Source organism: Ovis aries, chromosome 21 (genome assembly GCF_016772045.2).
Source record: "Ovis aries strain OAR_USU_Benz2616 breed Rambouillet chromosome 21, ARS-UI_Ramb_v3.0, whole genome shotgun sequence".
NCBI classification, from domain to species: Eukaryota; Metazoa; Chordata; class Mammalia; order Artiodactyla; family Bovidae; genus Ovis; species Ovis aries.
This window is the reverse complement of record NC_056074.1, coordinates 9202241-9215479: the sequence shown is the minus strand read 5'-3', so window position 1 is coordinate 9215479 and position 13239 is coordinate 9202241. Positions and strand designations below refer to the sequence as shown.

The window sequence follows — 13239 nt, the reverse complement described above, 5'->3', positions numbered from 1 at the left end:
GCAGAAAGCCCAGCTCTGTGACTGCAGTCTGGCCTCTCACCTTTTCCCCAGGCCCACAGGGATGGCATCCAGCTACCGCTCCTTCTCTCTCCTCTGGGTCAACCAGAGGCCAGTCTTTCTCCTCTTCAACAGAGGTTTCGCACATTTAAAAATCCTCATGATCTAGTACAAGACGGAAGTTGAGTTCCCATGCTTTCCATTCTCTTCCTTTGTGGAAACTAAGTAAACAGCCTCATGGACTGGAACAGCCTGGGCCTTCCTGCGCAACACGTCAGCTGCTCCCTGAGGCCCCAGGCGACGGGACTATGGCCGCATGATGAATAGTCAAGACGCCCATCTCACCATCTGAGGAAGAATCATCCAAGGGTCCCCGGCAGTATCTTATATTTCTCTTAGACAACCTCAGCCCCTAACAAAGAGCTCAAGGGCCCAGAGCAGGTGGTCCATGACTTCTGAACAACTGAACTTTTCTTAATCTCTCTCAAGAAAATAAGGCCGTAGACCTCTGTGGTGGTTGGCAAAGAACTGAGACTGCCAGTGTTGAATCTGCAGAGTGATCGTGTCTTAGTCACCCTTTTTCCTCAGGGAATTTGTTCCAAGACTCCCAAGGGATGCCTGAAATCATGGATAGTACCAAACCCTTTATATACTATGTATTTTCTTCATGTATATACCTATGACAGAGTTTAATTTCTAAATTAGGCACAGTAACAGATTAACAATAAATAATAATAAAATAGAACAGTTCTAACAATATACTATATTAAAGTTATGTGAATGTGGTCTTCCTCTCTCCCTTTAGCAAAATATCTTACTGCATAATGCTAAATCTCTAGGTGATGGTGGTTTTTATTTTTTCTTTTATATTTATTCCCCCCAACCCAGTTTTCAACAACAAGTATGGACGTAGGTATAGCAATAGGTACAGACATAGTTACGGGTTTTAAAAGTATAATAAGTAAGAGTATAGATTCTTTTTTGGAACCCAGATTTGTGTTCCTTCTCAGAATTTTTAACAAAATTGCATGGAAGAAGGAACTTGACACATTACTACATTAATACTCAATAAACAACCTATAATAAAAATAGGAAAGAGTTTTATTCAAGCCAAACTGAGCCCAGGGGACACAGATGCAAGAAGCAGTTGAATTGTGTTCCACTGACTGCAAAATGGGGAGGCTTATGTAGGCAAAAGGGCTACTTTGGTGCCTCAGTGGTAAAGAATCCACCTTCCAATGCAGGAGATGCAGATTCTATCCCTGGGTTGGGAAGACCCTCTGGAGATGGAAATGGCAACCCAGTCCAGGATTCTTGCCTGGAAAATCCCAGGGACAGAGGAGACTGGTGAGCTACAGTCCATGGGCCCAAGAGTTGGACACAAATTAGTGACTTAACAACAACAGCAACATACAGGCCCAAACCACAGTTACATATTTGTCAAGAATTAGGGTTGGAATTGGTGAGAAGCAAGGATTGGTTGGGATCCAAAATGATCACACAGTTACCAGGGAGACTTTAAGGCCATAAAATTGCAGCTGGCAGCCCCTGGCAAAGATATTATTTTGAAAATGGCTGGTGGTATCTTTGAGTTTGATACAGTTCAAAACAGAGTTCTCAGTGATATGGAAATGTGTCTGAAACCGCGTCCAGGGTGGCCGCCCAGCTCCATTTTGAATGCCTGAACCACAGGCACTCCGTTTTCATGTTCAAATGCACCCTTTTCTGTCACGGTTAAAGCAGATGAACAACAGATGCTTGACAGGCCACAGGTTGTTCTAGTCAGCATAAAGTCCAAGCCAAATCAGGAATAAGCCAGGGTGACTTCCCCGTGCCTCAACATGTGAAAATTCCTTCCATCAGCTGACATTTTGATAAGGAAGGAAGGGACACGGTGACGACGCATTGCATTAGCGTTAATTCCATATCACTGTGCTTCAAAACAGCGCAATACCCTTGTCAAAGCACTTCGGTGTATATTAAGTGCTCAGTATAAACCTCATTGGTTTATTTTCCCACTTGCTTAAGCATTTAGTGTGACATGTGGGTTACTAGGCCACTGAGTAGATAAAGGAGATGTGAAAAGGAAGAAGTGTTCAGAGACCAGGGAGGCTTGAATTCCCACAGTGGCTAATGAGGCTTCCCCTGAGGCTTAGCTTCCTCTGAAAGTGAAAGTGTTAGTCATTCAGTCATGTCCTACTCGGTGACCCCACGGACGGTAGCCCACACCAGGCTCCTCTGTCCGTGGAATTCTCCAGGCCAGAATACTGGCGTGGGTAGCCTTTCCCTTTTCCAGGGGATCTTCCCAACCCAGGAATCAATCCCAGGTCTCCTGCATTGCAGGCGGATTCTTTACTGTCTGAGCCACCAAGGAAGCCCTGCTTCCTGATAAATTCATCATCTCTGAGGCCCGAGGAGGCTGCAGTGAATTCCCAGGAGAGGCTAGGTGAACGCTCCACAAGGGGGCCGTTGGAGGAGCCAAACCTTTAGGGCATCTTAGAATCGACCCCACCCCCAGGCTTGCTGATGCCACTCAGACCTCTCCAAAGTGCCCCCTGCAGAAGCAACTCAAGGCAAAGCCTAAAGGATTTGCTCATTTTTAAAATGTTCTGTTTTTCTCTTCATTTGGAAAGAAAGAGCTTTATTTTTCTTTCTACTAAGTTTACAATATCACAAATATAAATGATATTCCAGGAGAAGGACTGAGGACATAAGATTAAAATTCACCTGAAATTTACGGAGCACTTACTTTATGCTAGAAACATGCACATATGATTTCTTATTTTCATCTTTATAAAACACATAGAGCTGGGTGGGTGTTGTTATCTCTCTCTTGACAGCTTGGAAACTGAAGTTCAGAGAACTGACTTGTTGAGGTCATGTAGGTATGAAGTGGAAGAGACAAGATTGAAAAGCAGAGCTTCTCATCCTGTAAATACTCCTCTGTTCACTACACCGCAGAGGTGCTAGATGTATATAGAGAGATGGATATTTAATAGAGGCAAGGGATTTACATGGAGCTAGCTCTGTTCCTTTATTTTGGTCTCAGATTTAAAGTGGTAAGATTTATGAGGTAATAGAGATACCCTTAACTCTTCAAATAGATATCAAATTGCCTATACCAGAGTCTTTCCATGCTTTCTATATTTTATACCTAACAGACATTCAACAAATATTTGTTTGGTATTTAAAATATATACTTGTGTCAAGAAACCTTTTACTGTCTATAGACAAGATGGTATACTAATGGAATTGACCAGTAGGTCAGCCTGGTTTACGCTACTGTTTCAAGAAGCTGCGCTTGCCCTTGTAAAGTCTTTGTCTTATTGTTTTTGTCTGAATGTTTTTGGATTTCCAGGAAGCATGTTTTCTGTATGCCCTTTCCTAGGTTCTTTTTATGCTGAATTATTTATAGATAATGAGAAAGTAAGTATAAAAGTTATGACTATGAAATAAAAATGAGGATTGATATTTTTAAAAACTTGACGTTATCTCTCTAATACATATTTCAGTGAGTAAAATATACTCAGAAATACATCATCAGTAAAGATTATTATCCCTAAACAGGGTTTTATAGTATATTTAATACTTTATTTCAATTCAAATAGTATAATTTTAAAATTTTATTTCATTAATTTTTCCTGAAGGAAACAATTGTAACACATTATTTCTGTTATTAGCTGTCAAATAAAGGAAAACTCACTAGAACGATTTATGGCTCGAATAAAGAAACTGAGAGAAAAGAATCAAAAGTATCATGAAAGAGTGAGTATAAAACATAAAGCTGATATCTAATCATTAAACATTTATGCAAATGCTTAAAAATTTTTTGAGTTATAATGAAATGAACTCTAGGAAATTATCTTCTTTAGTGCTTAGAGCTGATTAATTTACAATATATTTAAATGTATTTTTGTACATGGGAGGCAAGAGGGTACTGATGTTTCTATTTATTATTTATAATGTCAAAGGAAGTTACCTTGAATTGTGTTACTTAGATCATGAGGACACTGAATCTTATGTTTAAAAATGTAAAGCTCTGCAATCCCATTTATCTTTTAATTTCTTATTTAACCAAACTATAATCTTGAAAGATGATGCTGTGAAAGTGCTGCACTCAATATGCCAGCAAATTTGGAAGACTCAGCAGTGGCCACAGGACTGGAAAAGGTCAGTTTTCATTCCAATCCCAAAGAAAGGCAATGCCAAAGAATGCTCAAACTACTACACAGTTGCACTCATCTCACACACTAGTAAAGGAATGCTCAAAATTCTCCAAGCCAGGCTTCAGCAATACGTGAACTGTGAACTTTCAGATATTCAAGCTGGTTTTAGAAAAGGCAGAGGAACCAGAGATCAAATTGCCAACATCCACTGGATCATGGAAAAGGAAGAGAGTTCCAGAAAAACATCTACTTCTGCTTTATTGACCATGCCAAAGCCTTTGACTGTGTGGATCACAATAAACTGTGGAAAATTCTTCAAGAGATGGGAATACCAGACCACCTGACCTGCCTCTTGAGAAACCTGTATGCAGGTCAGGAAGCAACAGTAGAACTGGACATGGAAAAAACAGACTGGTTCCAAATAGGAAAAGGAGTCCGTAAAGGCTGCATATTGTCACCCAGCTTATTTAACTTCTATGCAGAGTATATCATGAGAAACGCTGGACTGGAAGAAGCACAAGCTGGAATCAAGATTGCCAGGAGAAATATCAATAACCTCAGATATGCAGATGACACCACCCTTATGGCAGAAAGTGAAGAGGAACTCAAAAGCCTCTTGATGAAAGTGAAAGAGGAGAGTGAAAAGGTTGGCTTAAAGAAAACAAAGATAATGGCATCTGGTCCCATCACTTCATGGGAAATAGATGGGGAAACAGTGGAAACAATGTCAGACTTTATTTTTAGGGGCTCCAAAATCACTTTAGATTGTGACTGCAGCCATGAAATTAAAAGACGCTTACTCCTTGGAAGGAAAGTTATGACCAACCTAGATAGCATATTGAAAAGCAGAGACATTACTTTGCTGACTAAGGTCCGTCTATTCAAGGCTATGTTTTTTCCAGTGGTCATGTATGGATGTTAGAGTTGGACTGCGAAGAAAGCTGAGTGCCAAAGAATTGATGCTTTTGAACTGTGGTGTTGGAGAAGACTCTCGAAAGTCCCTTGGACTGCAAGGAGATCCCAACCAGTCCATCCTAAAGGAGATCAGTCCTGGGTGTTCCTTGGAAGGAATAAGGCTGAAGCTGAAACTCTAGTACTTTGGCCACCTCATGCGAAGAGTTGACTCATTGGAAAAGACTCTGATGCTGGGAGGGATTGGGGGCAGGAGGAGAAGAGGACGACAGAAGATGAGATGGCTGGATGGCATCACCCACTCGATGGATGTAAGTTTGAGTGAACTCTGGGAGTTGGTGATGGACAGGGAGGCCTGGCGTGCTGCAATTCATGGGGTCGCAAAGAATCAGACACGACTGAGCGACTGAAATGAACTGAACTGAACTGAACTGATAGAACATGGGCTCTGTATTTTAAATTTATTTATCTGTTTTCTTTTAGATTTTCAGCATGTGCATATGTAAATATTATCGGAAAAGTACAATTTCAGTTGTTATAATGACTAACTTAGTTTTTAAGATGATGTCTGTCTTTATAAAATCAGAATAAAACGAAGGTCAAAGGGGTGCTGTGTGTGACTATCAGGACCAACAGAAATAAAGGTGGGAAGCAGGAAATGATAGTGCATCCAACTTAGCCCTTAAGGGGCTCAAGAATGAGGAAATAGTGAGAGTGTCCCCTATTAAAACATTTACTTTATATGGATCTTGAAACTTCCACGCCTATTTTATCTGCCTTTTGTCTACAGAAGACTGCGTCTACAAATTTTAATGGAACTTGAGTCAGAGACCTGAATTTTTGCATCCTGACCATACAACCCACTGCTAGTATCATTTTGGCCAAAACTGGTGTAAGCCTCAGTTTCCCCCTTGGGAAACGAGGATTCCTGTCTTCATCATGGGGCAAATTTGTCCATTTGTTCATCAAATACGTGCTGGGCAAGACAACCCTGATGTTGTCGTGATTCTGAAGGACCAGGCACTTGCAGCAGGAACTAAGAAACTGAGGTCGATGGATGTGAGTGGAAGAGGAAGTCTGGCTGCGGCACCTGGAGGCAGGTCCCACTTAGAGAGGTCCCGGGGCACAGGAGAGTGAGCTGCCACCAGCAGGCCGATGCACACCGTGGAGTGGTCGGCATTGGAACCCCCGGCTAGCTTTGGGACTTCTGTTTGATTGTGGAAAGGACAATGGATCAGGCCTGAGGAACCACGTTCCCATAACCCATCAACTGGAGCCAGAGACAACATTCTTGTTTCCAGGAGGATTAGCTCAAGACCATGATAGGTCTAAGTTGTCTCTTGGAGTCATTAGTGGACCCAGCCGAGTCACTCCTGGCGTCCTGAAACTCTTTTTCCTTCGGGCTCCAGGACATCACTCTTTCTTGAATTTCCTTCTACTTCTCTGATCATTTCTTCTTTTTCTTTTTTTTCCATTGTTTTTCCCCCCTCGAATAGAAAAAGAAACCCTTAAATTAGAGTATTTATTCCCATCCTTTAATTAGAGTATTTATCAATGTTCTGATCTTAAACGTACTCATTCACTCTAAACTCTCTCTGGATCATCTTATTTAACATCACGGCTTCAAATGCCATCTTTGTGGTGATATGTCTCATATGCATATGTGACAGAATTTATAATCCTACTGAAAGGGTTTCTGACCCAATTCCAACTTGTGTGTGTGGAGGCTTCCCCTAACCGACAAGCGTTTCTCAGACTCTAGCAGGGTGTCCGAGAGTTCACCTCAATTCTGACACTTACCTACCTGGAGATAGAATCAGATTCCACAGGTAAAAGGCTCAGTCCCACAAGACCACCCTGCACTTCAGATGCCAGTTACCAGCCCAGGGTGTTACTTGTACATCTGGTTGACTGGCTATAAATCAGAGGCTCGCACAACCCCATCCTCCTCAGGTTCAATTAACTTGCTAGAATGGCTCACAGAACCAGGAAAACCCATTTACTCACTAGATCATTAAAAAGGTATTAAAGGCTATGAATCGACAGTCAGATGAAGAGATACAGAGAGCAGAGTGAAAGCGAAAGTTGCTCAGTCGTGTCCGACTCTTTGCAACTCCATGGAATTCTCCAGGCCAGAACACTGGAGTGGGTAGCTATTCCTTTCTCCAGGGGATCTTCCCAACCCAGGGACCAAACCCTGGTCTCCAACATTGCAGGCAGATTCTTCACTGGCTGAGCCATCAGGGAAGGCCCTAGAGAGCAAAGTACCAAACAAAGGAGCTTCTGCCCGTGTGGCCTGGCACAGCAGCACATGGAAGCTCTCTGGAAAAGGACCAAAAGATGCTCCTTTTCCAGGTTTTAATGGAGGCTTCATTACATAATCGTGATTGACTAAATCCTTGGCTAGCAGCAGTTGATTCCACCTCAAGTCCCTCTCCTGTCCCTGGAAATCAACACAAGGGGCTGCCATCCTCTAATAACTTGATTAGTTCTCCTGGCAATCAGGCCCTCTCCCTTTCTCTCTCCCAGATTCAAAAGTCACTTTCATTAACATAAACCCAATTGTGATGGCAGAAAATTCCATGGGTTTTGGGCACTGTGGGCCAGGAACTATGGTTGAAAATCATTAAAAAAAAAAAAAACCCATAAGAATATATCTAAGAAATACAGATATATATTTATGTATCTGTCTATATATATTTATACCATAAATTTTTCATATCTATTTATGCTGTTTGGAAGGGAAGCTATGACAAACCTAGACAGTGTATTAAAAAGCAGAGATATCATTTTGCAACAAAGGTCCGTCTAGTCAAAGCTATGGTTTTTCCAGTAGTCATGTACGGATGTGAGAGCTGGACAATAAAGAAGGCTGAGTGCCAAGAAATTGATGTTTCAAATTGTGGTGCTGGAGAAGACTCTTGAGAGTCCCTTGGACAGCAAGGAGATAAAACTAGTCAACTGTAAAGGAAATCAACCCTGAATGTTCATTGGAAGGACTGACGCTGAAGCTCCAATACTTTGACCACCTGATGCGAAGAGCTGACTCACTGGGAAAGACACTGATGCTGGGAAAGATTGAGGGCAGGAGGAGAAAGTGGACAACAGAGGATGAGATGGTTGGATGGCATCACTGACTCAGTGGACACAAGTGTCACTATCAGGAGATAGTGAAAGACAGAGGAGCCTGGCATGCTGCAGTCCTTGGAGCTGCAAAGAGTTGGACACAACTTCGTAACTGAACAACAAAGAAATACATTTTAGTCACCTGAGTGATCAAAGATATGCATACATACATTTCTTACAAATGAAGGTATCACAACCATACACCAAAAAGAAAGAATGTAAAAACTGGTGAAATAGAGATAAAATCTCTTGTTCAATTAATAACATTGTACTAATGTCAATTTCCTCATTTTGATGCTGTGCTATCATTAGATAAGATGTTATCATTTGGGAAAGCTGGGTGGACAGTAGATGGGAATTGTGTGTCCTATTTTGGCAACTTCTATTCTTGTTCTTGTGAGTCTAAAAAAGTTTTTAAAAGGCCATGAGATGGCCTTATAACAAAACAAAAATAATCCTTCCTTTGTAGCTTAGACACTAAATCTCCTTTCTTCTATTTATAATATGATAATTAGTCTTACCTCAAATAATAAATATACTTCATAAGATAAATGTCTTTTTTAAGCATATTGGTGGATATATTTAAATTTTATTTCAGTATATCACTCAAAATAATTTTTCAGATATAGTGAATTTTGTAACACTGTCAGACACATTTCTCTTCCATTTGAAATTCATACAGGATTTGGGAAGTTTAATATAGATGTTATTAAATGCATGTGGCCTTTTAGATTCTTAGGAATACATAAGAGCTGTCAAAACTCCCTATGGACATCTCATCTCCAGTTTTCTTCTGAAGATTTTTTTGGGGGGGGGGGTCAGCTTGTTGTTTACCTCAACTTTTATTAACACCTCAGGGAGCTGTAGGCTTCCCAGGTGGCAGCGTGGGAAAGAAGCCACTTGCCAATGCAGGAGACGCAAGAGATGCGGGTTCAATCCCTGGGTCAGGAGGATCCTCTGGAGGAGGAAATGGCAAGCTACTCCAGTATTTGTGTCTAGAAAAGTCCATGGACAGAGGAGCCTGGCAGGCTACAGTCCATAGGGCTTCAAAGAGCCGGACACAACCAAGTGTGCGCGCGTGCGCACACACACACACACACACACACACACGGAGCTGTAATGTTCAACAACTGTTGATTGTTTTTGACAAACCAATCTAGGAAAAGGCTATTAAGACACTGGGCAAGTTCTGAGTCAGGTCGAATAAAGACAAGGCTTGCCAGTGGGATTTTCCAGGGAATTACCAGATAAGTCAAATAATGGCCCTTATTTAGGAACTGGGCTTTGCAAGAGTTCTGCCTCTCTTCTCTCCCCAGCCCTCAGCCACAGGCTGCTAGATTGCTGGGTTCTGCCATAATTGTGGGGCTACTGGTTTTTAGGGTAAGTTTGAAATGCCACGAAACTCGCTGTTCTTACTAAGATTCAACCATTTTTCTTGAATAAACACTCCCTGGAAGTTACTGCTAAGCCTTTAATTTCCAGAGTTCTGAAAAGTTGATTTTGCCAATTTTTGCCAATTTTTTCTCATTGCCTTTATGAAGAAGCGGATTTTCAGAAGTCTTATTCCACCACTTCTGTTTATGTCATTCTCTACAAGATTTTACGAAATTAGAAGCAAAGAAATTCAGTTTTCAGATATATATCACATCATGAATTCTTTGGCACTAAAAATTCTTCAGAGACAGAACTCAGATACTTTAGAATATTGCAAACAAAAGATCAGAGAATTTAAACTGTGGGATTTTGAATATCATATCTTTTTCATCTTCATTTCTACTTTTTTAAGTCACTCAAAGCCTGTCCAGTCTTTTTGTTTTTTGGCTGTATTTACCAATACTGAGCATCATAAAGTTAATTGTTTGTTGCTTTTGTCCAGTTTATCAAAGTTTTCAATTAAAATTCTAAAGCACTGATATGACAATCAGCCTGTGGAACGACTTAAAGAGCGTTGAGGTTACATTAAAATCCTCTCTGAGGAGTTTATTAAACTAGTGTCTATTTTGCTAAACAATTTTAAGAAATCAAAATTTTCAGCCATCAACTTTAAAGTTTGTTGGATTCAGTGTTAAAGACCTGAGTTTTTAGTAGGCTGCAGCACTATCAATAAATCACAGATATTTAGATTATCAGAAAGAATTTGGCTACCCAAAGTGTGGCTTGTGGGCCAGCAGGTTCAGCATCACCTGGAACGTGTGAGAAATGCAGAATTACCAGCATTGTACCAAACTTAATCAGAATCTGCATTTTTAACAAGGTCCCAAGTGCTGGGTATACATGTTGAAGTTTCAGAAGTATTGGCTTAGAGAATCAATTTTGAGAAAGAAAATATTCTTACAGTAGAGTATCTATGAAGGTTGCTGCTACTGCTGCTAAGTCACTTCAGTCGTGTCTGACTCTGTGCAACCCCATAGACGGCAGCCCACCAGGCTCCGCCGTCCCTGGGATTCTCCAGGCAAGAACACTGGAGTGGGTTGCCATTTCCTTCTCCAATGCATGAAAGTGAAAAGTGAAAGCAAAGTCGCTCAGTCATGTCCAACTCTTAGCGACCCCATGGACTGCAGCCCACCAGGCTCCTCCGTCCATGGGATTTTCCAGGCAAGAGTACTGGAGTGGGTTGCCATTGCCTATGAAGGTTAAGAGAATAAAAACATGAATATCAGAAATAAAATATAATGTTGAAAAACCATAGTAAAGAGAATGTTAAATTATAGGAAAATAAGTAATTTTTAAAAGAAGTATTAGAATATTTTAAGTATATACATTTTCTTAGGTTTAAGAAATTGAAGGAAAGACCCTAGGGAAGTGAGTATTAAAACTTAAAGGGAGAAAAAAAAAAAAGGGAAGGCTAAGAAAAGTACAAGAAATATGTATTAAGTTCACACACAATAAAATATCTCTACATATACATAATAAACTAGCAAGGGCAAAAATAAACTCTAAGTTGATTAAATAAGAAACATGGAAACATGATGGGATATTCACAAGAAAAACACAGTTCATGTTTCAGGTGTGGAGTGTTGGAATGGTGAGTGATCATCACCCCAGAAGAAGAGAATTAGGGTCACTTGTGAGAAAAGCAAAAAATAATGTAAATCCCACAAGAGCAGTACTTTTGTCTATTTGTTCATGGATATATGCCTAGTGTCTAGATGACTCTTGGCATATGGTAGATAACTCCATAAATATTGAATAAATGAGTGACGTTTCCTAGAAAAGAAAGATAATTTGTGGGAGTTGAAGAAACTGACCTCTGAAGTCTCATTTTAATGTTCATTGATCCTATGATAGGTTGATAGACTGGCAGATTATTAACACAGGTTTTAAAAGGAAACTGTCTCTTCAGTGATTACTGATTTGATGGATTTAATTTTGAGTCTTCCATCTTCCACATGCTCTTTGGAGATACTATTGAATAAATTATTTCATTAACTATTTCATATTTTGCAAGTCTCAGCATATGATTCTGTTTTGAGGGAAAATAATGGAGATACTTCAGCAAAGGTAATTAACAACTCTTTGATATTCACGACAGAATAAACGCTTAAAGGATGAACAAATTTGGCACATACGGAACCTACTAAAGGAACTCAGTGAAGAGAAGTCAGAGGGATCCGTAGTTGTAACAAGAGAGGAGGTTGAAAACGCAATGAAGGAAAAATGGAAGTTTGAAAGAGACCAGGAACAAAACTTGAAAGGTGATTTAGGAACTTAGAAAATTATCGTAAAGCCATATCAAGTTATTTGTTGAATGTATAAATGCTTTTGTCTCCTAATATGTTCAAAATGCCACGAACATACTTCGAAGGACATCATTACTGCCACAACCACAAACCCATGGAGGTAAGTGGACGACAGGAGGAAATAGCAAAGTGGGTGGAGATAATGAAGCCCAGTGAGGAGGAGGAGAGCAGTGGTCAGAAACACAGACCAGAGCCCTCTGGCCTTTAACACCAGCCCGCATCCTGTGAGCTGCCACCCCGAACTCCAGGCAGTGGTGATCTGCTCTTTTGCGGGGAAATTGTCTTGTTTGGTGTCTTCAATGGCTTCAGCCTCAGTTCAGACTTGGGAATGGTAAGGAGAGTATAAAGCTTCCTCCCCAGACCCAGTATCTCTAAGGAAGCTAAGCCCCCTATTTAGACGGGGAAAGAGGGATTGGATTTGGAAAAGGGGACGTTTACAGGACGTGGATAGAAATGATGCTGGTACAGGAGGTAAAAGACGCGGGACATAGTCTTGCCCCGGGCTCAGGAAGTACCAGGGTCCTGAGAGCTGGACCCTCAGTGTTGACACACGCATTGAAAAAAAAATCCTGTTCCTTCATCTTGAGCTTGCTGCTCAGATTTCTAGATTTTTTTTTTTCCAGAACCTCTATAAATACCATCCCTGCCAGGAACCTGGAAAACAGGGGAGAGACTGGAGTGCTACCAGAAAGCACTACGAGAACCTTAGAGGCAAAAGCGAGGGGCTAGGTTTTCTTGGATTTCCCCAAGCACTCTAGAGAGCCTAGTTACTCAAGCACTTGGTCTGGAGCAGGCGCTCCGTTCGTAGATAGTTGTCATTTTGGGTGAAATAGTTACCAAGGCCACAGGTCAGTCAGCGAGCTTCATTTTTAGGGGCTCTCCACCACTGTTCCATAAGCTGGCTCCGGCTGAGCCCCTGTAGCGACGGCAGTGACGTGACGGCACGAGGTGGTGGATGCGTTTCCTGGCCGGGCCATCTCTGGGAGAATCATGCTTCTGTGTGCAAGGGATGCTTTATGAACTCTCTTGAGACGGGTGTGAGACCTCAGCCGATGCTCAGACGTGCTCACTAAGCTGCCTTTGCAGGGAATGGTCCGGTTAGTGGAGGTGTCCCTGTCTGAGGTCTGGGCTGGGGCTGGGGTGTGTGTCACCCAAGACTAGGGACATGCTGGGTGACTAAGAATGGGAGGGCTGGGCGTGTGCGGTGGTCCAAGGGAGAAAGAAGCCCATGAATGCTGATGAACAGAGGGAGAGGGAGGGAACAGACGTGTCTACAAGGGGTCTCTGCAGCTGTCACA

General features: G+C 41.4%; 1 protein-coding gene and 1 long non-coding RNA gene across 6 annotated transcripts in view; one reads left to right on the top strand and one right to left on the bottom strand.

Moving 5' to 3' along the window:
• CCDC83 (coiled-coil domain containing 83) overlaps positions 1 to 13239 on the top strand; it is a 58451-nt gene that overhangs the window by 8783 nt on the left and 36429 nt on the right. Inside the window, 2 exon segments of the mRNA XM_027959747.3 lie at positions 3678 to 3762; positions 11734 to 11896. Of these exon segments, the coding sequence (XP_027815548.2) occupies positions 3678 to 3762; positions 11734 to 11896 (248 nt within the window).
• Positions 1 to 13239, bottom strand: part of LOC121817498 (uncharacterized) — a 74468-nt gene that overhangs the window by 43020 nt on the left and 18209 nt on the right. For all 5 annotated transcript variants that reach the window (XR_009597808.1, XR_009597807.1, XR_009597806.1 and 2 more), the window contains exon 8: positions 12779 to 13019. This is a non-coding gene — a long non-coding RNA (uncharacterized LOC121817498). The remainder of the gene's footprint in view (positions 1 to 12778; positions 13020 to 13239) is intronic.